The sequence below is a fragment of the Microcebus murinus genome, chromosome 1, assembly GCF_040939455.1.
Source record: "Microcebus murinus isolate Inina chromosome 1, M.murinus_Inina_mat1.0, whole genome shotgun sequence".
Classification (NCBI taxonomy): Eukaryota; Metazoa; Chordata; class Mammalia; order Primates; family Cheirogaleidae; genus Microcebus; species Microcebus murinus.
This window is the reverse complement of record NC_134104.1, coordinates 90350750-90376530: the sequence shown is the minus strand read 5'-3', so window position 1 is coordinate 90376530 and position 25781 is coordinate 90350750. Positions and strand designations below refer to the sequence as shown.

At 42.5% G+C, this 25781-nt stretch overlaps 1 protein-coding gene across 4 annotated transcripts in view; it reads right to left on the bottom strand.

Annotated features, from left to right (window-relative positions):
- Positions 1–25781, bottom strand: part of TNIK (TRAF2 and NCK interacting kinase) — a 380956-nt gene that overhangs the window by 94976 nt on the left and 260199 nt on the right. For all 4 annotated transcript variants that reach the window (XM_012736386.3, XM_012736389.3, XM_012736387.3 and 1 more), the window contains exons 8-11: positions 16487–16541; positions 14368–14446; positions 7186–7361; positions 2467–2533 (exon numbers count right to left, since the gene is read on the bottom strand). In XM_012736386.3, coding sequence (XP_012591840.2) covers positions 2467–2533; positions 7186–7361; positions 14368–14446; positions 16487–16541 — 377 coding nt within the window. The remainder of the gene's footprint in view (positions 1–2466; positions 2534–7185; positions 7362–14367; positions 14447–16486; positions 16542–25781) is intronic.

The following is a 25781-nucleotide window of genomic DNA, read 5'->3' as shown; positions in this document are numbered from 1 at the left end:
ATAATTACAGACAGTGTAATTTCAGGTATAAGTAGGTTCTGTAGAAGACAAGAAAGGGTAACAGTTTGGGAGTGACAGAGGCAGGGAGCGTTAGGGCTCTAGGCGCGGTGGTCAGGAAATCCTCTCCAGGAGGGTGGCAGTCAATGGAGGAGGAAGGAATGTTCCAGGCAGAAGGAAAAGCAACTTTAGGGGCCCGTGGTGTGAACAGGTGCGGCCTCTTTGAGGCACTGAACACCAGCCTGTCTTCCCAGAGCAGAGTGAATGAGAGGGAGAGTGGTTCAAGAGGTCTGAGAGACAGAGCAGATGGGGCACAGCCCGTGGGCCGTGAAGGCCATGCCCGGGGTGTGAGGGGGTTAGGCAGAGGAGGAACATGAGCAGGTCTGTCTGGCTGCTGAATGGATGTCAGCCTGCAAGGGGTGTGAGTACTGCTGCAGCAGCCCTGGGGTACAGACACCACCCAGGACGGGAGCAGGGGGTGGGGGCTGGAAGAAGCACTGCAGGGATGGAGTTAGTGAAGGCTGTGGACAGATCTGACGTGGGGAGCACGGGACGGCCTACAGGCTGTCCTGGTGGCTGAGCAGCGCTGGTGAGGAGAACTGGTGTGAGGCATGCCGGGAGAGGAGCCGGTCTGCTGGCGGTCGACAAGAGGAGCATGGCTCGGTTTTAGAGAGTGGTTAGTATGCTGAAATACTGCCATAAAATGACATAAAAGGGCTTTGTTTGTGACGTCCATAGACAATGCTTGGCGTCTATAACAAGCCTCCTCTAAAACTTAGAGTCTTTGTGTAAAACTCTAAAACCAACCCCCTATGATGGCGCTTTTATCTACACAGGCCACTTTCTCTGTGCAGAGGTGATGGGCTTGGGAATCCAGCCTCACATGACTCGAGGATGCTCCATTAATGTTAACTGATGTTGCCGCAGTGTCAGCAGAACCGAGCTGTGTTAGCGACTCAATCATGAACTCTGTGTGTGACCTGGTTACCACCCTTGAGCTGTCACCTCATTTCTGAAATGAGATAACCATGCTCCTTCTCTCCTTTTCAGGATTTCATGAAGATTAATTAAATGCATCCATAAAAACAAGAACATAATCTCTGATGTGATATAATGACCGGCTACATTTATAGAAGTGTTAGGGTACAGCCAGCCAGGCCCCCTCCGTGACTCCTAACATGCAGTGTAGCAAGAGTTAGAAAGACAGGGTTTCTTAGTTCTACAGAAAGTGGTCAGGGGCTGACACGGTGGTCATCTGGGCAAGCTTTGAAAAACAGTGTATAACTTCTCTGAGCACAGCGTGTTTGGTCCTTGGCCTTATAGGAATGTTCATTTTACATGTCACTACTCGACAGTCGTCATCTCTACTCAGCTAAACTGGAAGTGGCCAACATGTTATATATCAGGTGGAACAAAAAGATTCTCCTTTGGTCTTTGGCCTTGAGGAAACCTATGGCAGATGAGAGAAAAACTGGATAGCCCTGTAAGCCCAGTTCCACCCTTTTATAGTAGCTTAGTAAGAATCCAGCTTAATAGGTCTGAGTTAACTCAAAAAACAAAAAACAAAAAAACACATGGTATCTAGCTCATTCTAGCAGTGGTGGCTGAGGTGGCCCATTAGGGTCCACTCCTTGCATGCCTAGAGGATGGGGACCCATCTACCCTGGTGACCTTCCTATTTGTGCATCTTCTCCCCATAGTCTTACTAAACATTCACAGTGCGTAGCACCTTGGTATGTGTGCCTCCTCCCCTTGACTCACCAAGCTGCTGCCAGCTGAATTCTCTCCCAAGAGAGAAATCCTGGCAGTGTGAGCCCACCAGTCTTAATTATTTATAAACACAGACTAGAAGAAAGTTAGAATCAAAGTCAAGTGAAATACAAAGTATAGGGATGACAATAATAAAGCAGCACTTGATTCTGGGGTGTAGCATGTGATAGCAGGAATGGCATGCGAGTTTCTATTTGGGCTTCACTTCTAGCATGTAATTTGACTTCCTGGAAATCATGTCCTCCTGGATTAGGTGGTGGTAAAAATACTAAGGCACATGACAAGGACAGTGGCTGCCTGAATGGGCTTCCCAAAGGTATGAAGTAATGAACTGCAGAACTCTAGTCCAAAAATATCACTTAGGTCTCCAGAAAGTTGCAATTTCAAGTACTTGTAGTCCTGCATTACCCAGATAATTGCCTCCTACCCATTCTACATGCACATATATGAGGAAACAAGCTCTTAGGAGACAGACTATAAATCTTGGGGGATAAGATAAAGAATATGCTGATTTCCACATTTTTGTAAGAGTCTGCCTAGGGAAATTTTCCCAAATTAATGAGTATATTCATGGGCCATAAATTAAGTAAGACCACCCTGGTGGATTCTTAAAAATGAACCTATAAATCAAAAAGAAAGTAAATTCCGCACAAGCACAATTCAGAATGTGAAAATTAGACTTGGCTTTGGCTTGCATACCTGGGCTCTCCTGAGTCATTCTCCTCTTCTTCTTCCTCACTTCCACTGTATTCATACTCTGTCTCATCTAAAGAGAGATTCCCAGAGTGTTAGCACATAAAAAGATGATACAGCTCAGTAAAGACCAATGCCCCTCCTTTTATAGATAAACAAATTAAGCTCAAAGAGCCGCGGTTAACATAGAGCTGAAACAGACTCCAGGCCTCCCGATTTACAATTCAACAGTTCCCACTAGGTGGATTTTTATGTGGAAATAACCACATTTAAGATTATCACAGCTGACTCTAGATATATGTCTTCAATGCCTAATGTTCACATGGAAGAGAAGATAAGGAACTGAAAAATAACTTTTCTGTTTGTGTTGATTCTCATTATAAATTCATACCAAACCTATTGGCCCATCATTAACTTATTGATGGTATTAATTGTTTTTAAAGTAAGATTTTACTATGACTTACATGGACTCACAAATTGTCCAGACATTATCTTGATAAATGCAACAAATCAACTTTTGACAATGGGTGCTACTAAAAATATATAGTTAAAATATGTTCTGATTGATCCACTAGGGAAATTCATTTAATTCAGTAAAATGTTAAGCAAGTTCACATATAAGAATAAGACTGAGTTTTGCTTTGGAGGAGATCAGAATCTAATGGGCAAGATGAGTCAATAATCAGAGCTTCCATGATTATGAAGAAAGGAAAGAAACAAATATTTACTGAGTGTCTCTCATCACAGTCACTAATGCTAGATAGTTTTACCTATGTTCTCTCATTTATTTTGCTTAATAATCTTCTAAAATAATGGCTGATTTTCAAGCAAGGATACTGAGATTACAAGAGGCTAAACATTCTGACCAATGTCATCTCATTAATAAAAACCCAATCTGGGATTTGAATTTAGAATTCAATCCAGAAAACTTTTCCAACTTTAAACCACTGCTCTTTCCAACATATCATATGCTAAATAGAAGTACATAAAATGAACAGTGAAACATCAGAGGAAGGAGAAGCTAGTTCCACTTGACTTCATGAAGGAGGGGACAGTGATGTCTTCGAGGTGGAAATGAGCTGAGCCTTGGGAGGTTAGTGGCCCTTCTCCAGGCAGCTGGCAGTGGCAGGAAAATGGTATTCCAAGGCTCATACCCACATGAGTAAGGCTGGCAGTATTACAGTGCATGGTATGTTCAGCAAACAATGAGCTGTGAGTAGCTAGGTGGGAGAAAACCACACAGAGAGAGAAAGGTGGGCAGGATGAAATGGTTCACTGATTCTTACATATGCTATGCTGAATTATTTTCTGTGGGCAATGAGGAGCTCTTGGAAGAGCTTTTATGCAAGGGAGGGTGTCACACAATTGTTATCTCTTCATAGCTGTGGGTTAGTAATGACAACCTTGGAGATATTTGCACATCCCTAAAAAGGAACTAAAACTGCAATTCTGTTATATTATCACCAGGAGGCAGCAATCATGCAGTGAGAACTCTCAGATTTATAAACACACCTTGACATCCACGCCATTGAGACATTAAAGAGATTATGAAACAACACTGAAAGCATGATGAATTCAAGTGTATTTTCTAAAATCAAAAATTAGCTTCATACATTTAGATATGTATGAAGTTTTCAGGCTATTTATTTTTGAAGCAATATTTGTTAAAATGTAAAAAACCTACATAAAGTGTTTTAAGATTCCACACTGGAAGTTTAATATTCCAAACTTTTCTGAAATGTATGAATAGAGAGTTCAAAGTAAAATGCAGAAATTTTATCTAATAAAGGAAATTACAGCAAGGGAAAGAAGCATACAATTATTCCAATTACTTTTACTCTCTAGAGTAAAACCTTCATTTTTCAGGCTCTTCAATTTTAATACTTCACCAGAATTTGGTTTGATTGCTTTTATATCACTGGGATAAATTAGCATGTGTCAACATATCTTAAGGAAAAAATAAAAGGTTAAAAAATCATAAAGCAATGCAAAGTAAAATTGCTTGATTCTACCAAAACTGGTCATAGAGAGAACTACTAAGAGAGTAATAAGTAGTACTAAAGGAAGCAAATTAAGTCATTTGCTCAAACTGAGCAAATGGAATGAGATCTCATTTGATCAATACCCTTCCTTGGGGAACAGACAAAAATGAGACTAGAAGTGTGATTCTGGTGGCCTAAGCCCAAATAGGATTAGATTCCTTAAATTACCACATAACTTTTGAACATACCTATTTCCAAGAACCTTACTTTTCCACTCTGTAGAGAATGAACACATTGAAAATGATCTATCTTCATGGCATGGTGAGTTCTGAGTCATATTCCAGAGTTTGTGCCAAAAAATGTGAAAACAACCTGAGGCACAACTTTACCCTCTTATTCATGGGTCAGAGGGAAAAAGGTCACGAGTTCTCACAAAATACCTTTGAGTCATCCTGAAGAATTATAGATCTATAAAGGATGGCCTTAAAAAGAACAGCTTGTATTTATTGAGTGCATTTATGTACCAGACATTGCTGTAAGCATTTTACATGCATGATCTCATTTAATCTTTGCAACACTGCCAGGCAATAGATGGTATTATTATACCCTTAATCCCATTTTAAAGATGAGAAAACTTGGCTAAAGTTCACATAACTGAATTTGAACCCAGAATGTGAACCTGAAAATAGAGTCTGAGCACTTAAACTACTTTATATATCCACAGTAGAATAAAATATCCTTTTTAGAGAATTTGGGATCTAAAGTTTGCATATCTGACACACTGCCCTAAAATATTTCCTGAAAATTTTTGAATTCATGGAGAGGCCCAAGACCACCTTAGACAAAGAGCAGTTGAGAAATCAGTCCTAGTTTTTGACCTCCACCCATCCCTTTCTCCTCATGTCTCGTCCCTCCAGCTTGGGCTGGCCTCCCAGATCCTTGAGTCTGACTGGATATGTTATCCCTGTCTACCCACTGACACCTGGAGATGGGCCTCCTTTCTGGCTTAGCCTCATAACCTCCCATCCCTGAGTCTAACCTGATCACACACTTCCCTGCAGGTTCCTGAGGCTGGCTGCAGAAGAAAGAATCCTTCCTGGAATCTTCACCTTCACTGAGGATTTCTCCTCCTGCCTTAGCCCTCTGTTGATTTTACGTCTCCAGACCAGTCTGGTCTCCCACACTGCTCACTGCCCCACCCCAAGCCCTGACACACTGTGCTGGGTTATGGGTATTAACTGCACAGGCAAAGAGGAAGGGAAATGCAAACAAAAGAAGAGCAACCCCATCCTATGCTATCCATCACCTTCCACTGCTCCCTCTGAATTGAAGAGAAGGGGAGAGAGGTGGAGGGGAGGAAAGTGAGGCTAAGCACATCACCATCTACCTCCCTCCCATCCTAGATCTCTGGTCGTCCCCTCTACTCCCACCACACTCTTAGTGCCCACCTTCCCAGCCCCACACTGCCTCTCACTGTCACCAGCTCCCCCTCCTGCTCTCCACCCGGGAAGTCCTCACTGCTGTCCTCCCCATCCCCCCTTCCTGTGCCCCTCCCTTTTCTGCCTCCCTACCTGATGCTCAGGCACCCATTAAACCTGCTCCCGACCATGTGGATTTTCACCTTGGTCAGAATGCAGCCAGGATGTTAATCTCCAAAAGCAAACTTATCTTCCTTAGAAAGGAACTATTTGCTCAAAGATAAACGCTATGCCAAATATGCACGGGGCAGAGGAGAGCTGTGAGAGATAAAATACCGATTATAGCAGCAAGTCCACACGTGGTAGAAATTAATGGTGGACTTTAGTCCCGATTCATGAGTTAATTGGAGTTAGTAATTAGAAAGCAATGTTCAAAATTGATTCTGAAATTACCAGTTAAAAAACTTGCCTAATCAAAATTCACTTTATAAGAATTTTACTCGTTTCTACACAATGCACTCCTGACTTATCTGTTGTTTGACTTTTCTCCAGTTTGCATTTTCTGCCTCATTTTAGCAGCTCCCTTTCTTGTTTCCTGATGTATAGTATTAGCACAGAATTCCTATGTTAGTTAAGGAATTGTAAGCCTTGATTCAGCAGCTAGGGCATAGTCCTGGAACCCCAAGTTTGGATTCATGTGCTTTCCAATGATGCCGTGAAAAGACAGTGCTGTACAAGTCATAAAGAGATGAGATTTTGTATCTATTTTATAAAGCAGTGCATTAAATGACCTTCAGCTCAAACTCTGATGCTCCAGATAGCACGCCTGGCAACCTAATGATCTTTCCTATCACTGCAACTATAAGAAAATTCTTTCTGACTTCTAAATAACTGAATTAGAAATGAGCCTCAGAGCACAAAAACTTAAATGTTGAAGCTGTCAGTATAGAAGAATGTCAACTAGATGAATTTTTTTCTTTAGGTTTTCTGTCTTCTATAGCTTTTTAGTCTTTTACACATGAATATTCACTTGAATTAAGAAAATCACTTGTCATAGAAAAGCGCCTCATAGTATCACTCAACATGACTTTGTTCAGTGCCTGGGAGAGGTAATGGTTTTTGCAGTTCTATTTTTTTCATGAAAGATTCCACTTTAGTAGTCTCACCCACTTGATGCCCAGAGGCTGTGATCTCAGAGGCAGCCCCTCACACTAGAGAGTAACGCAGGCCCATTTGAAATGCCCACGTCACCTCCAAATACATCAATAGATCAGGATTCATCCCATCTTTTGTTTCTTTTGCTGAAAAACAAATGTGCGCCTAACCTTTTTCTCCTCGCTTCTTCTTTGTTCTATCAATATGGTCCTTGAGTTGAATGCGGACCTGTCGCTCATTAGGTTGGTCTCGTATAAATGGATGCTTCATCAGTTGTTCTGTCGCTGGTCGCTGGCTGTGATTCTTTACCAAGCAGCTCTCAATAAACGACTGGAATTTTTTTGACCTGTCAAACAAAAGAGATGAATCCACAGATAAAATGATAATCCAAGGAAAAGCAAACTTGTTAATATATTTTCTGAAATGCTAGAATTTGTTTTCAGAAAAGGTCCAATTGGGCAGCATAGGAACCCACCAACCACAAAATAGGTCTGGCACTATATCAGGTATAGTGGGGTTCAAGGCATCATCACCATCAACGCACCATGGAGGTAACACAGTAGTAAGAGACAGGAAAGCATTTTTGCACAGTTTATACAGAATGTTACACAGAAGACCAAAAAGAATCGGGGAAGAAAAAGACCTCCATAGGACTCACACCTGGAAGGGCTGCTAGACTAGGGAGCCCAGGGGTGGGCCTGAAAGTATCAGGAGGAAACTGCTCTGAAGAAAGGACAGTTCAGGTGTGCAGGCAATCAATGGAAAACTGAAGCTAGGATGAGAGTGCAGTATGTCAGAGGCCATAGAGATGCGCTGCTTAAATGAGGCAGAAAACGCAAGCTAAAGAAAAGTAAAAACAAGACTGAATGGGTAAGGGGGTGTGCATTTTGTAGAATGAGTGAGATTCTTCTATGGCAAAATGAACTTCGATTAGGCAAAATTTTAAAGGGTAGTTTCAGAATCACTTTTGAACTTTGCTTTCCAATGAATAAGAACAGGATGTATATGCATCTTTGCCATTAACTCAAGGACTTGGAAATTTAACTTTCAAGGACTAAGTTCAAACTCAGAAGCAAATTTATCTCCCTCTCTGAAAGTTCCAAGGCAATATTTCCTCAAAGATAAACCCTATTCCAGAGACTCACAGGGGCAGGGAGAGCTGTGAGAGATACCATACCTAGGATTATGGCAGCAAGTCCACAATGTGACACAAATTAACGGTGGACTTTAGCTATGATTCATGTATGTTCTTGCTGAAAGTTCCAAGAAATTGTTCAGAGTCATAAACAGTTAGGCTCATGACTCTACGGCATGTTTTTCGAAGGCACTGCAGGGAGATGGGGAAACCCTGGTCACCCTCTCCACCCTGCCCAGAGATCAGTGTTGTGCTCTCTGTCCCCCTCCTGTGGTGTACTGTGGAGTTACAGGAGTGGATCCTCAGAGCAAGTCTTTTCCAAGCTTGGCCCCAGGACGTGTGTGTGTGTGTGTGTGTGTGTGTGTGTGTATAATATAGTCCTCAGGCCATACATATATATGTGAGAGGTATATGTGAGAACACAATGGGGAGCATGTTCTTCAACATTCAAACGCGAGAAGGCACTTGTGTATGCACCACTCTATTTCTGCTTAGGCCAATGCAGTTTTTCATCTTATTCCACGTTTTTGAAGTACTGATTTGTTGGTAATTTTTCCTCCCTAAGTTTCAAAACTGTGTTCACGCTTTTAAAATATCTTACATAGAAGTAAGAGTCACCTACTGTGCTTGAGGTCACCCCAGGATGAATCAGGATTGGCCACAGTGTGGACTAGAAATAGTGACAACAGGATGGACAATCCACGAGCTTCCCTATTAAGTTCCTCAAACCATTCCCCTGATCTTTGCACACTGGAAATTCTCAGCTGTGTCAGGATGTTCCCAAGTCATCTTCGTATCATGAGCATACTATCTGCTCTACGTGTTTGATGAATGAATGAATGCATGCATGGATGAAAGTTCTGGGCAAGAGCTGCAATATGGCTACCCTCAAATCTGTGCTTTTGAGGGACAGAGAGGGAGGTTTGGAGAGCAGACATTATTTTCTTTCTCAGATTAGTCAAATAAATATGTGGAGGCATAAATACAATATAATCTAAGGAGAGACCTTATAAGAAAATTGTAATGAAACAATGGACTCTCCTAAGGAATGAACTGAAGAGAATGAGGTTAGTCTGCAAACAGAAATAGACAAGCTCCACACAATGCTTTTCTAGGTAGGAAAACCAGTATTAAAAAGATCAAAACAAAAACAAATTAAGACAGAAGGTATTAAATATTCACAAAGAATGAAAATGGCAATTCTCTTTTTTCTGGTTGGCAACTAGAGGAAAGTGTTCATTTTTTACATAAAGTGCTCAACTATTAATTAGAGGATGATAAATAAATCACATCTAACTTAAAAATGAGATCCAGACTTAGTAAGCTGAATTTTCCATTCCCTGATACTGACATCTAAAAAAAAAACAACCAGAGAAATTGCCAAATCTCTAGGATGGAACAGTGTTTAAGGGTTAATAAAATCAGCTATCAAACAAAGCTGTCTTTCCAGTCTTCCTCCTGCTGAAAGAGAACCTCAAGAGAAATTCAAGAGAATAACTTTGGGCCTAGATGTGCAGAACTATATGGTGGGTAATGTATCCCATAGGTAATGTATTCCTCTTCAGATGGTACGGTTTGAGGAGAAAATAATGCTTACTTAAGTCTTCAAAGAAGGATTCAAAGTCTCTTATTTTAGTTAGTGTGACCAAAAAATTAATATGCTTAATTGCACATTTAATTTAAAGTGAAAATACTTCACCTATGTTGAATATTATGTGACTGTTTTCTGAGTGTTTTAACAGGTTCAAAGTACATTTATATAACTATACTGCTGGAATCTCTGATGGTAATTTACTTCTGTTTCTTTAAAAATAAAGCCCTAAGGTTAGTAATACTAATTTTCCAAGAGTTGGCAGGGAGAAATAAATACTAATGATTGGTGCTTATAGTCTGAGGGCACTAATTCTACTACTGGTGCCACCAAATGTTTCATATACCCAGATTTATCCTGTTTATACATTAAATTGTGTTAGGGTAATTTAAAATGCCTTAAAGATTGTTACATTAACCATCATGACCAGCTGGGCTAAAAGTTTTGGTAATCATAAGACTCTCTTAGTGCAATCTGACCTTTAAAATTTCCATTGGCCCTACCTTCTTTCTCTCTTCTTTGGACTCCATCACTTACTGTGTGATTTTGGACAAATTACTTAACTTCTCTGTGCCTCAGTTTCCCTGGCTGCAAATGAGGATATTATTAGTACTTATCTCAAATAAATATTGGTGGTGATAAGTGTCTGGTATCACAAATGCCATATATGTGTTTATTATTATTATTATTATTATTATTACTGTAACTATGATGACAATGTCCCAGCAGACTCTGACCATTCCCAGGCTTAAGGAACAAAGCATCTGCCTTTAGGACAGGAGTACAGAAATTTGAAGTTGTTTATTCCCCGTTTCTGTTGAATTTAGTGAATAAAGTGTTTTTTAAATGTTGGACAGGTTAAGCAAGGAGAATTGACAAGGCTGTTATTTCCAAGGAGACTGTGCAAAAAAGATTAATTTTAAAAGTTTGTGTAGTAGTTTTTGTTTTGATTTTAATAAAGTCCAAGGTCACACTACTACTAGGAAATTCAGTCTGTTGGAAGTATTTTCTATATTTGCTTTGTCTTATCATTATTTTTAGAACACAGATATACACACACAAGAGCTTTGTCATATCTCAAAACAAAAGAACCTGACAACTCAGAAAGAACCAGAACTGATGCTTCATAAAATAACAGGAGTGACTGACTGCAAGCTCCGGAGTATATGCAGGGGCCTGGGGTTCCAGGCTGGCTCTCCCAGTGAGGAGACTGGGACTCTGTCTGGACACGCCACTTAGCCTTGCCGGGCCTCCAAGTCTGCATCTGGGGCACAAGCGGTTTGGACCAGAGAATCTTGTATCTATTAATAGAAGAAGTTATATTTTTCTAATGATCTCAACTGAGCGCTGCTTTGCCTGTGTGGGCTCTTCAAATTTAGAGGGCATGTGAAAGAAACAAGACTGACCATGTTCTTAGAGGAATGAAGTCGTCCCTGTACGTCTCCAGAAACCCTTGGAGGGAAGCTATGGCGCTGAGTATACTTGCGAGGGCAGGTGAGCGTGGATGAGTGGGGTGGGAAGAGAAGGGAGGAGAACATCTCTGCAAGGAGCTGGTTTACCCACGCAGCTGCAATCCACCCACACACAGGAGGCAGGAGGAGCAAACAGGAGTCACAGCCTTACTGGTCACTTGCTGGCAGTGATATGCAGGCTCAGAGCGAGAGCATTCTTGGTTTCCTCTAATTCAACTGAGGTTATAATCCTCCCAGAGGCTCTTTTTCAGGGCTGCACTGCCTGAGTATTCAGTAATGCCCTAACCTCCTGCCTGCCTCATCACACTGATGGGGGAAGGAAGAGCCAGGCTCCAGTCAGTGGTGGCGTCTCCCTTCCTTCCAGGGGGAAGAACAGTGCTACTGCCTTTGTTTCTCTAATCTTAAAGGTACAAGGAAAATAATTGTTCCTGCTAAGAGACTAGTATATGCCTGGTATGTTGTAACTCGATAATGCAGAAAGTGACCCTCAGTTGACTGCTTATAAAGAAAAGAGTTCATGGCTCCATCTCTACAATGGCGCCTGCCTTTGGCCATGTGTTGACATATACACTGAGAAGAGTGCACTTGACCTGATAACTTATTTAGGGAAAGGACAGATCGAAATAAAAGAATATTTTGGAGTTTTGTTTCTTTTGGTTGGGGTGAGGGATAGGGTCGGAGTCTTGTCCTTTAAAAAAACAAAAAGAAAAAAAAAATGTTTCATTTCCCCCCAACCTTATAGTCCATTAAAGCAAACTCTAACTTATATTAAATCACTTTGGACCTGGTCCTTTAAGATAACACCCTCTAAGTACTTAAATATTTTCACTTAAAAAGTAGAGCTGTACTGGGGAGAAATGGGAGCTGTATCAAGTGCTGGGGGCATCCCCTGCCCAGAGGCCGCACAATCACCTTTGCAGAGGCCGGGATCTAAGTGAGAAAGCACCCACTATCAGGGCTTTTCTTCCCCCCACCCCTGCTCACTCTTCACCTCTCCTGGTGACACTATGGGACTCACACTCCTGAACAGCCTTCCTCGAGGGTCAGGGAAGGGCAGGCAGAGTGGCAACGTGTGATGGAACTGGCCGGGCCTCCTCACGGCTCCCATACTTCTCCAACTCCCTTCAGCACTAGCAGAATTAGTTCTGATTGTCTAAGGTTTGCAGCAGAAAAATCAGCCTGCGTTGTCCCAAAAGTCTGTAGTTCTCAAACAAGGTCAGGGCAGAGTTGATGGTTTTGGAGCTTGGTCAGTGGAAACCGACGGGGTGGTGCGGGGGCTGTCCACTCACTCTCTGTGGGGCCAGGCGGGTCGTACAAAGGGCTGGTGTAGACCATGGCTTGGATGGGGGGCAAGTGTCAGAACCAGCTGACACCCACTTCTGAGTTGGGGAGGGTCCTTTTAAGGACAACCTCTTGCCCTAAACCGGAGCAGGAGCTACTCGACAGGGCAATATTGCTGCATCTTTGCAAAAAACAAAAGGCCGGAAATCTGAAGTCATGCTCAGTCACCAGATTTTTAACTGCTGAGAGTTAATACACATATTTTTAAAACAGGGTGTGTGGCCACACAGTGCCTGTCTAATGAAACACATATGTGGACAGGTTGTCTCTCTCCGTGCAAGATCTCAAAATACATGTCCAGCAGCAGTGAAGGGAGAGGAGGAGCAGGGTAAGTAAAGCCCACTGTATACAGCAGGTTCCCTGGAGAGGCTTGGCACAAAGGACATACAGAAATCTAGCAGGGGGGCGTTGTAGTGTTCACTGTCACCTCCACTGTCCCCAGGAGTCTGATCCAGGGAGAAGAAAGGCAGCAGGGCCTGGGGTGCCGTGCGACCACGTGCTAGCCATGCCCAATGGGAGGCTGTTGCTGGGGAGAGAATGGTCGTCTCTTCCCACAGGGACCCTCCGGAGAGGAAGGAGGAGCAGGGAAGGCTCTGCCTCCCTGTTACCAATAGCAACTCTTGCTCTCTCCCTGGCAGGCCTCAGAACTGCCAGCTGCCTCCTTCCCTCTCTCTGTGCAGTGTGCCTTTCTCCTGTTCCTCCAGGGCTGCCGTGTCATCGCCAGATGACTGGCAGTCCCTAAGACTGCTCTGTGCGTGGTGCAGAGTGAACCCGTGGGGGGCCACATGGGAAACGTGAGCACCCCAGTCAAGGGCCTGGTCTGATGGGAATGTGGACAGAGGCAGAGCGGTCTTGTCCCTTCATGGTCTCACCGCCCTGGATTTGTCTCTAGAGAAAGGAGAGAAGGTCACAGTGGTGCAGGAATTGGCTCCAGCACACGAGGAATCAGAGATTCAAAAATGTATTAGAAAAAAAAAAACAAAAAAAAACCAAGAATGTATTAGAGAGGATACACCATTGCCACAGCGGGAAATGAGCAAGCAATGAATTATAGAATAAGATACAAAGGTCGCAGTATAAGTACACAATGACGCCAAAAGTCCAACTGGCTTGACCTGTAGAAGTCTGTTCCCCAAACTTCAGTCAGTCGTTTACTATCAACACAACTTGTGCCACACCTATTAATAATATCACTAGATTGGTATCAGTATTCATGTAGTAGTTTTCTTTAAATTCTCACCTTTTAATGTGAACAAGCTTATTTAAAGGAAAGGTTATGTGGCTGCCCAAAATAAGAAGCCAGTATCTGCTGTCATAAAGAGAAAACAACAGAAAAAGCAAAAAAAACCTACAAATGCTCATGCACATGCCAGAGAAATCATCTCAAATACTACCAGGTGCATTTATGCACTTAAGGGTATTACTGTACTAAGGAAAAGAAGAGAAGTCGGCCCATCTAACAGGCTGACTCTCTAAACTATCACACTCTCTGATAAGATATTCTGTGCTGCCAGGTAAGATATCATTTGGGGTTATAAATCAAAGAGCTTCCGTGTTATTACTTGGGCTCCACTACCCATTTTAGCTAATAGTTTCTTACCTTGAAGGTGTGGTGATAAAGACTTGCTGTACAAATAGTAGCTACTCAATATGTACTTAAAGAAGAATGACAGCAAGTGGGAAGTCATTCACCAAGTCTCAGTATATATTAGTCTCATCCTGTCAGCAGGACCTAGGGATTTGAGCTAATCCAAAAGAGAATCGCAGGAAAGCCTCACGCTTAGATCTGCAAAACACTGACGACCAAACTCACCACTTCTTAGACTTCAGCCGAGGCGCTGGATTCCGGGGGATGAGGAACAGGGCTCTCATGGGGTGCATGTCACAGAGAGCTGCAAGAGACCAAAGCAAAGGCCAGCTCCAGTCAGGAGGCCAAACCCAGGCCAAGCCTGCCCTGGCTGTGCAGAAAATGCTGCCAAGTGACTCTGAGTTCACACGGGAGCAGTGAGCATGGACTCAGAAGACTCAATGCTTCCACTCTGGCAAGCACTTAAAAGAGCGAATGTCTACTTAAAGGCATCTCATAAAGTACAACACATTTCAAACTGACATTGTTAACATTTCTAGTGAATGTACTTTTACTTCGTATTTAAGGAAACTAAATTAAAGGGTCAGAAACCAGTCATCTTTGCTGTAAATAATCATCTGACATTCAAAGTAAACAACATCAGATGACAACCACAATGGAGATGGTAAGTTATTTCTAATTAGTAAAAGCCTAGGTTATAAAAGTAAAAAATTCCATCAATCCATAGTCTTTATATTTCCTACACTGAAGACTCATCCTAACACAATGTTATCTACGTAGATTCTTGAAGTCCAAAGCACTAGCCCAAAATACCATTCTCTCTGTTTCCAGGTATCTTGAATGGCATTTTAGGTTTCATCATGGGTTATGTTTTGTTTTGATTTTAAATTCACTGGCCCCAGGAAGACCAGAGGATTAAGTCAAACAGAGTATGGCAGAAAAACAAAGTTATAAAAATATCTCAACTTGTAAACATGACATTATCATTTACAGCGAAAGCACTCATACATTTTTACTTTAATCAAAATATTTTATTAGTTTACTTTCCAAACATCTGGGAGAATTTTTTCTTTGTACCTAGATTAAGAATACATGCTTCTTAAAAGCCAAAGGATTCTGTAGGTAGAAGTTTATTTTTAGCCCCATTTACCACTCATTAGGAATGATAATATGGTTTTAAGACTGCACTATATTATTTTTCTGATTCATACCTGCCTATTAGCATTGTGAATGAGGGCAATTTTGTCAACAAACTCTCCAAATCAATCATGCTGCAGATGAATGCTACCAACTCCAGACTGAGAAATAAGAAAACTATGACAACTTGAAGGTGAAAGTCATGAGTATAAGGACCTGTCATGCAGATAAAGGGCCTGTTTTGGTCCTGGTCCTTTGAGAAGCAGAAGCCAAGGTGGTATTAGTCATTCAAGGATATTACTGGGGGAAATTCCTGTGTGACTAGAAATAGGAAGGGACCCAGGCAGGGGGAAGAGTCATCAGATTGCTATGCAAGTCTGACCCTGAGGGCAGGGGGCAGGGAGAAAAGGTAGGTGGAAGTCCTAGACCCTCCTTCAGTCCAAGGCAGGTTGGGCAAGTCACAGGGGATCGCTTGAGTGAAAGTTGCCTGCAAAGGAATCTGTGTCTTCCAGGAAAGGGTCTGCCTCAGTATCCCTGCCGCCCTTGGTCTCTGATAAGGAGTGGCCCTCGGGAGGTGTAGCCTCGGTGCCACTACGGCAGCCAGGGCCTCAGCCAGTCCCACTTCCTGGAGGGGACTCTGGGAGCACATGCTCACGACCCCCACAGAGCTGAAGGAGACGCCTGGCAATGCCAGTGCTCCAGATCTCAAAAAATTTGAGTTTCAAGATCACCAGAGCCTTGGCTACACTGTCTCAAACAATAGCAGGGAAATCTATGATCCTAAACTTCAGTATTTTAGGAGGATTGATAGCAATTGAGTACAGTGTTTGCATAACCTACACATTGAAAATCAGCTTTAAATGTTCATACATTGGAGTCTATGGTCTTGTGAGTTTGGTCAGTTTTATGTTAGGTGAAGAGCAGTTCACGAATAAACTATACACTGAGTCTGTAAAACAGACAAAACTCCCCAAAGACTGCTTTCTTTTTCTTTCTTTTTTTACTCATAAAAACAAGATTCTCACACAGCTCTGAAATGAATGGATTCCTGGTTGATTTAAGATGGCTCTGCTTTCTAAATACGCCAGCTCGAATGCATGCAGGGCTCGGTGTAGCGGAAGGAAAGCAACTGCAGCTCCTGGCAAGGAAACTGCAGCACCCACAGAGAGGACCAGCAACAGATTGCACCCCAGAGGAAGGTACTTACGGGGAGCACCTTCTGCCATCTCGATAGCGGTGATTCCCAGAGACCACAAGTCACTCTGAAAAAGAAGGAAGGCACAGATGCATGCATAAATTCAATCAACAAAGGACAACTTGGTTAAACCTGGTAATTGCTTCAGAACTGCCTGTGGGAAAGTCATTCAATTGTCTGTTCACAAACCTATTTCTCCCACTAAGCTTTAAAACAGAAATAGCCTCATCTACTTTTCATTGACAATACCATTCGTGGTGCCTTGACACATGGCAAGTTTTCAATAAATGTATGAAAAATGAATATATGGTTTTGAAAGTTAATTCATCCCTGAGATTTATCCATCAATTGAACTTAAAAAACTGCTGCTATATGTTACACTATCTTTGAACTATAATTGCCATATAATAAACTTCACATATTTAAAGTGTACCATTCCATGAGGTATGACATGACATTTCCATGCTCCTGAGAACCTGTCACCACAATCAAGACAGTAAACACTTCCATCACCCCCCAAAAGATCCCATTTGCTCCTTTGTAGTCCCCTCCTTCCTGTCCCCAGCCCTGCTCCCCTGTCCCTAGGCAACCACCCATCTGCTTTCTTGCACTATGGATTAGTTTGCATCTTCCAAAGTTTTATATAAATGGAATCGTATGACATATGACCTTTTGTGTTCAGTTTCTTCACGTAGCATGTTTTTGAGGCCCATCTGTGTTGTAGCATGTATCAGTACTCCACTCCTTTACAATGCTGTATAGTATTCCAGTCTATGGACATATCAGAGTTTGTTTTTACATCCATTGGTCAATGGATGTTTGGATTGTTTCCAGCTTGGGCTATTACATATAAAGCTGCTGCAATCATTGGTATAAACATATTTGAATATATGCTTTCGTTTCTTTTCAGTAAATAGCTAGGGGTAAAATGGCTGCATCATATAGCAGGTGTTATTTAGATTCAGTTGTTTTTAACCTACAAAAACAACAGTTTCCTGTGATTCAGCCTAGTAAGATGAGGACAGAAAGACTTTCTGATGGTGGTGTTCACTGACATATCTCAGGTGCTTAGAACAGAGTTGGGCACAGTAGGAGGTGCTCAATATATTTGCTGAATGGATGAACAAATATCTTCTATCTTGTAAACAGACTAATATGTAAAATAGAGATCTCTGTATACTTGTATTCTTTCCTATGCTCAGACTGAGTTTTATTATCAGATCAGAATTTTCTAGGCCAATGCTTCCACTTCCACCTGTACAATCTCCATGTCTAACGATACGCTTTTCCCACACTGTGTGTCAATGACTCAGCTGTCTCTAAATATTGCATGGCATGGGACAAACCAACAGATGGAAAACCAGGTTAGGAAACCCCCAAAAGATGCTTGCTGCTTCCGTTTCACAGTAGATTGGTAAGAAAACCTAATTTCAAATTTGGTTCAATGGCCTGCGTCCTGATACAGCCTCTCACTCTCCTCTCCTTTCAAATGCCTCTTGCATCTTGTACATCATTTGAAATTCTCACCTGTAACCTCACTCAGATTAGAGAGATCAAAGTTAAGTTTTCCCTGCTATTCCCATCAAACTAATGTCAAGGCCACGTAATGACAAAGACAAGTAACTGGATGAGAACTATGAAGCTCAAGCTGAGTCATTCCTTAGAACTAAATTTCTCAATAATCTGTGAGTGACACTTGGGCTTGCTCAGTGTATGGGCAGAGGCCCGCACAATGTGAAGGGGCTTTCTAGGGGGTCTAGCTACTTCCTGAAGTGCAATCTGCCTTACGGCAGGTGGCTGGGGCACATGCTAACCTCACACCAGGACCAAGGGGGGATACTTCAAATGTTGCCAGTTCTCAGTTTAACTGGCAATAATGGCACACCTTCACAATGCACTGTCTTCATATGCCAATAACTTCTCCGCATGCCTCAAGAAGGCAACCCTTGTCCTTACTCTGTTATGTTTCAAGACGTATTCAAAGGTTTTCATTAAACATGCCCGGCCCCGTTTTTGCATAGCCCAACAAGTGACTGCGGTTTCCCACCGGCTCTTGGCCTTGCTCAGCGAGCTCATCTCCAGTGCTGAGGGGGAAGGCTCAGCCACCTACCTGAGGTTGGCTCAGGAGCAGGAACTGCGATAATGAAAACTCAGCTCTGTTGTATCTGAGGTTTTATGGTTGATAGACAAAGACATTTGTTTGGGAACGTGACAAAAACACCAAGTCACTCCCTGTGCAGGAGGCATTAAACAGGAAACAGTGAAAATAGTCTAGAAGTGGGGAGGGGTGGGCTCAAAATGTCCCTGTGCTGTTTTGATAAACCTTCCTAGTTGCAGGCTTTGGTAGTTCTATCACCATTTTCCCAGTACACCCAGGAACTGAGTGTTTTTGCAGTGTAAAATGAGGCACAAGTATGAAGGAAGTGGCCAGCTCTGTAACCCTAACTGCTACAGCAGGGTCAAAGGTCAGTGGCCTTCAAACCCAGGAAGCCTTGAACAGGTTTGAAAATCAATACATTTGAAAGGAACAATGGCACTGGGGTAAGAAGAGCTCAAGAGCAGACCTCGGGTGGGGGAATAAAATGCTCAGAAGACCCAGGCACACTTCTGCCTTTGGGTCTGTGCCCTAGTTGTTCTCTCTGCCTGCAGCGTGTCACAAGCATGTGCTGGCTGACTCCCTCCCTCCATGACGTCTCTGCTCAACTCCTGTGCTCTCCCTGCTGACCACTGGACCCTCCCCAGCACTGCTGTCCCTCTTCCCCTTTCCCACATTGGTCCCCCACAGACCTGACCATGTCTCTACTCATCACTAATTGACTGTGTTTTGTTTATTGTTTGTGGCCCTTGCCTCCAACACACACACACACACACATACACACACATACACACACACGAACACAAGGCCCACAGGGCAGGGGTCTCTGTTTGTTGATTGATGTATTCCAAGTACCTAGAACAGTGCCTGGCATATGTAGGCCATTAATAAGTATTTCTTGAATGAATGACAAATGAAAGATATATGAGAGAAAGGAGCAAAACCTACGTGTTCTAGGGCTGGTAGAGTCCTTATAGAAGATCTGGTCCAACCTTTGTTTCCCAGACAAGAGAAAGTGACTTATCCAAGACCATAAAGCAACCCGGGTTTTAAACAGAGCTGGGTCTCCTGCCTCCAAGGCCAGTTCTCTTTTAGCTATCATCACAGTGTAAGGACTTGAGTATTCACCTTGTTCTTTCTTATCAGGGGCTCGTAAAATAATTACTCCATATTCTTACTTTGTCTACCAGTGACCAAAGGTACTAGCAACTCAATGAAGGCACTGAGATTCAGTGAGGCATCCCAGCGTCATGCTACGAAATTGGCCTGAATTTTCTAGAGGCAACATAGATTGGTAGAAAGAGAACATGCTTTTAAATCAGACAGATCTGGATTTAAATCCAGGTTCCTAAATTAGCTACATGTGAACCCTGCTCACAGCTTAGCTTTCTCAACTGCACAATGGGGGCACTGTGACATGCATGTAATCAGCAGGTATGCTACCTGGCACACACTGGGGCTCAAGACTATTAATTTCCTTCTCCTCTATTGTTAGGTGAGACTACCTTTGCCTGTCCAACTTAGTCTTCTATGATTTCCCTCCATCTGGCTGTAGCAGGTACTGTTTATTGGCTAACCCAACATATATTTTCAACCCCATTTTTCTTGCCATCTCAATTTCAGAGTATAGAACAGCTACATTTGCCTATCCTGGCTCCTCTATAGCTAAGGATCTTAGTTAGGGATGTGACATACTTCTGGCCAATGAACATAAACAAACATCTTTTAGGAGCTTCTGCTTTCCCTGAAATAAGGAACAAATACAGCTGGTGTCTTGCTAACTTTTCCCTTCTTCTTAATGCCTTGACTAAAAAATATAATATCTGGAGCTACAGCATCCATCTTGCAACCATGAGACAATAAACCAACAAATTAATGATGACAGGGCAGAAAGGTAGGAGCCTGGGTTTCTGAAGACATCAAAAAGTCCTGGGATGCCTGCCTCTAGATTTCTGGTGATGTGAGAAACACAAGTACAGCCCAAAGCATTTCTAAGTGATAATATATGTGCAGCAATAATTTGAGGAAGCATATTTTGACAGTAAGGAAATGCAGAGGCCTCACTTGTTAGGTAATGCTGGATTACCTAGTGAGAAGGGTCAGTAAAGAGATATTTCCTTTATTTAGTGCACATTATCTCAGAACCCCTCTTGGGCAGACTTTCCTCAATCCCCCCCAAACACTCCTTTCAAACCAAAGATCACACCATCACAACTACCTGTGCAGCCTCTGTCAACTCACATGACTTGGAAGATACTGTTACTTCTTTAAGCCTTCATTTGATAGCATCATTAGGATTCTTTTTTTTTTCCCCCTCTGGTGGTGTTCTCCCATTTTCCAAAAGGAACATTTATATTCCTGGCCATATACACCCAAAGCTGCTTGCAGGCTACACTTAACTGCCCATGCTAGAAAGCCATAAATGTTCTTGACGGGCCTTGTTTAAGCCTTTGGATACATTAACAAGTCCCAAAGACACTTCAGAACTTAAAGACAGAAGAAAATGCTCCAATTACAACTGGCAAGACAGATCACAGGAGACGAGAAAGGGAAGAGGGAGGAACAAGATGAGCAGAGAGTCAGGGAGAGATAAGTTTCTTTCACGGCCATGGTGTGACTCATTTTGGCAGGAGCTGGGTCATTCATTATTCCAGAGGTGCTGTGCGGCCTGGCCTGTGGCATGATTAATAGCCCAGGCCTGTATGCATTACAAACGGAACAGAGACAAATTCTAGTGCCTCTGAGAAAGCAGAGGCAAGATACGCCATGGCTGGTGGAATGGAGGGTGGGGGCAGCTGGCACACAAGCAACTTGAACAGCACAAGAGAGCATTCTTTGTGGGCTGGGCTGTCCAGCATGGTGAAGAAAAGCAGCACTCCTAGATGGCCGAACTGGCTACACAAGGAAAGAGAGGAGAGTGTGGTACAGGAAAAGAGCCCCAGCGTGTACTGCAAGGCAGAAGGAGTGTATGCCATGCGGCCAGACAGACTGGGGCTGGACTCTCAGCTCCGACACAAGCTAGCTTGACTAGAAAAGAACATATACCTTGCAGGGTTGGTATGAGAATTTAATAAGACAATGCATGCAAAATGCCTAACATACAACGCGGTGCACATAGTGGGTATTTAAGAAAGGCAGGTGCAGACAGACCCTTGGAACCAGTTATCATCAGCTGGCAGTTCAACCAGCAAACCCAAGTCAGGTAAGATGGCAGTGAGCTCTGGTACTCAGTGATACTCAAAGAAGTCACTAGGATGATGCAGACATAAACAAGCAGCTTACAGGAAGCAAACAGGAAAAGCCGTGTCCTCCTTCCTCCTCCAGCCTTACAGTCTCCCTCTATCTACTGCTCCCTACTAGCAGAGCCAGATAAGCAGAAATAGGGAGAGCTGAGTCCTTAGCCCCATCGCCACAAAGCAGAGGGCAGTGCTGCAGTCCAGAGCGGACAGACAAGAGCGTAATAACGGACACAGCCAGCAGACTGTACTCTATCAAAGTTTCACAAACCAGAAAATGGTCTTTCCTTGAGTAACTTACTTCTTGCTAGTTTATTCTTTTTGAAATATTCCATTTGCATAAAGGAAATTGTATGCATTTTGTGTGGTCCCTAAGGACAGCATTTTAATCTAGTGGTAGAAGTTACAGAAAAGGAGATTTTGGCTCAAGTTAGCAGACAATTAAAGATGTGTAAATACAAATATATGGGTGAACCATATGAAATTATTGGGTTTTCTTAGTCCAAAAATAGTCCCAAATAGTAGTCATTTCATATGATACACAAACACAAAACCATCCCATCATATATGGAGTACTTATCAAGTGCCAGGCATTGTATTAATCCCTTTATATATATTAACTCGCTTTATTCTATCATAACCTTGTAATATGCAATTTATGATTCCCATTTTATACAGGCTCAGAAAGGGTTAAATAACTCCCCTGAAGTAATATAGCAAACAGGAGGCAAAGTCTACTTTAAACTGGTCCTGTGTGACTTCAGAAGATGGACTCTTATGTATTATGTCCGTCCTCACATACGACATTATAGGTGAACAGAACAAAGGTGGTGAGTTCAGGGTCACTGAGGGTGTCCACGCAGAGGCAGTTATTAATAATCCCATTTCACACATGAAGCAAGTTCAGGACAGAAACTGTCAACCCCTTGTCTACCTACGAGATGACAAAACCTGACCGAAGGGACATATTAGACTCCACTGCAGATCAGCCTGCTGCCCGGAGGAGATGCTGGCTGGGTCTGACTAAGGAATCCTGCATAGGTGGGTGTGAACACGGAGCCACAGAAACGTGCTTTATGGGAGTTTCAGTTTCCCACTGGGGACACTAGAATGGCATCTGTGTCATCTTCCTTCTGGCTGAATAGGCAAGGACCTTTGTTTGGATCTCAGCAGACGACGGCCAGGACTTGTTTGAGAGTGTAGCCGCACCATTCTGCAGTCTGAGTATTATCCTCTCAGGTGACACCCTGCGCCGCAGTGCCTCTGCCACTCGTCAGGCCGCTCACTTTATTTCCAGCTGAGCCTCTGCCTCAGAAGAGACATTTCCACCCTGCCTGAATAATACCAATTATCTGTGACCCAAGAGTGAGTGCTTTCTCTATAGCCAGTGCACAATATTCACCCACACCCTGCAGGCAACTCTTACGTACGCGAGTAATCTGCAGCACCTGTGTGAAAAGTCTCATAAACAGAGTTTAGGTGAATAATGCACAACATTAGCACAGGTCAGTCCTTCGGACAGAACCTGGGGGTGAGTGAGGGAATATGGCATTTCACTGCACTTCTCTTACTTTGCTGGCTTAATAGAAGAGCAAGGCCTGTTTATGGCAAAAAAACAAATCGAAAAAATAGTAGGACAGAAAGATATGAGAAATAAAAATTTTAAGTTCTCTATCCACATGTCCTATTTGGAGGTAAACACTATTAAGTTTTTCCAGGTTCTTTCCAGATTTCCCGTGTGTGTGTGTGTGTGTGTGTGTGTGTGGGTATCATGGGGTGGCAAGACTGTATTTTGTATCCTGTATTCTAAGTTCCTTTTTGTACCTAACACTATATCCTAGGATCAGTCCAGGTTCAACATGTATGCTACGCCACTGCTTAAATGGCAACGTAGCATTCCAGTGGGCAGATGCTCTAGCCTTTGTTCAACCAGTGTCCTATTGATGGGCATTCGGCCACAGAGAACTTTCTTTAGGGGGTGGTTCTGGGAAAGCAATAACTACATAGGACTGTGAAACGCTTAGCAGATCCTAGCCAACCGAAAGGAAATTCAAAGTAAGTTTTGAAAAATAACAATTTAAACAGCCTAGGAATTCTGAACAGTTTTATTAATTTTAAATCTTTTGAATGCTTATTATTAAATGGGAAAGCTTTCATTATTGCCCCACATGCTTATCAGGGAAATGAAACCTTTCCTTTCACTTGAAGTGTTTTGACAATTTCTGAAAACAAGAAAGGAAGGGCCTCCAGGGGAAGGCCGGCGCACCAGGCGAACGCGATTCCGGCGCTCCTCCTTAGGAGAGGGGCTATTTTCAGTGAGTTGCTAACTGGGCCCAGTAGGTATCACACGAAAACAGACTGCAATAAAAAGCACGCGCTCTTCAGATTGCTTTTCTACAGAGGATCTTACAATACTGAATTACTTTAGTGCTTTTTTTTTTTAAGTATGTGGCCTTTAGAGGCATCTTAGACAAATCAAATAATAATCAATAAATAATAATTAAATAATAACCAATAAATACTAAATCAAATAACAAAGCCAAGCTGCACTCTTGTTTTTTGTATTTTGTCTTTATTTTACAGGAAAGGCTTTTGTGGCAGGAAATCTAACAAAGTCCAGCGGCCAAGTCACCTTTTATTGTAAACATGCCCTCTTAGCTGAAAGTACCTCTAGCCCATGAAAGCCCAAAATGTTGATATCAACTTCTACGGCTAGGATACACCACTGGATCAGATGGATTACCAAACACACAGAACCAAATCCTTGGATTTTGGTGGGGTCTCCAGTGAGCTCTCTGTCAGCAGCTGCTTATACAAATACAGCTTGATTAGTTCCTTACACACAGTGAGTATTCAATACATACACACTGCATGAAAGAATGCATGATTCTGAAAGTCAGTGTACTGTCAAGTTGTCCCCTGGTGACAGGCCACATTTCTAGGAATATTGAATAGAAAAAAGGATAATATATGGTAACAAGAAAGAAGTAGGAAGATTAGAGATTAGCATCTTCTATGGTCTACATTAAACTGTGAGGTGGCAAAAATTAATCTTCAGAGAACCCCCAAGCCCTCCTTTCTGCCTGGTCTTCCTTAGTCATCCTAATGTCATGCTCCTTCTTTTACTTGTGACAAGCTACTAGGGAAGCTCACATTCTTGCCATGACTTTTTCCTTCTCTTGTACATTCCTGACAATCCAGATACACTAATTAGCACTCAAGTCGATGTGACTGATGTAGTTGAATCTGTTCTCTCCATCAGGGTTTTTTTGTTTTTTAATAAAAGACAGAAAATAATTTTCATTTTATTTTTAGCGTCTCAGGATTCTATTACAGTCATGTGGACCTTCCAGTATCTTTGAAATCACTGGATGGCAAGATACTCCTGGGGCTCTTCATACCCCAGGCTCTGCCCACACCTGGAGTTATGCCTTGGTCTCACATATTTACACTGATCCCAAGCTATATTCCTTAGCCAGAATCTGCAGAAAGAGGACCAAGACATCAATTTAACTCCAAGCCGTGGCTTGGACAGAAAGAAGACCTCTCCTGGTCACCCTAATGACACTCAGTCAGTCACAGGAATCTGCTTTATGATAAAGAACAAGAGCCCCATATTCAATGGTAGCCGGTCACAACACTTAAAAGGTTAAGCAGAGGGTAAAAGTCTAACACACTCTGATTTCTCACGCTATATCATAAAGTAGTCTAAAATATGTGTGGCCCAGATGTAGACTAGTTAGCACTTATTACGTATAACTGTACTTTGAAGAGTTGCTTATAGCCAGGGATGGTGCACATATGTGGCCTGGGATGTATGTTTTGTCGGCTCCTCTGAAGGGATTTGCAAATGGAATTACTTAAATATGCTTATCATTAGCAGTTTAAATAAGTGACATTTATTTTGGCAGGAGATTAATTTTTAACTTGGCAGCTATTTTCAGACAGATTGTTGTCAGGTTATCACAGTGACTAA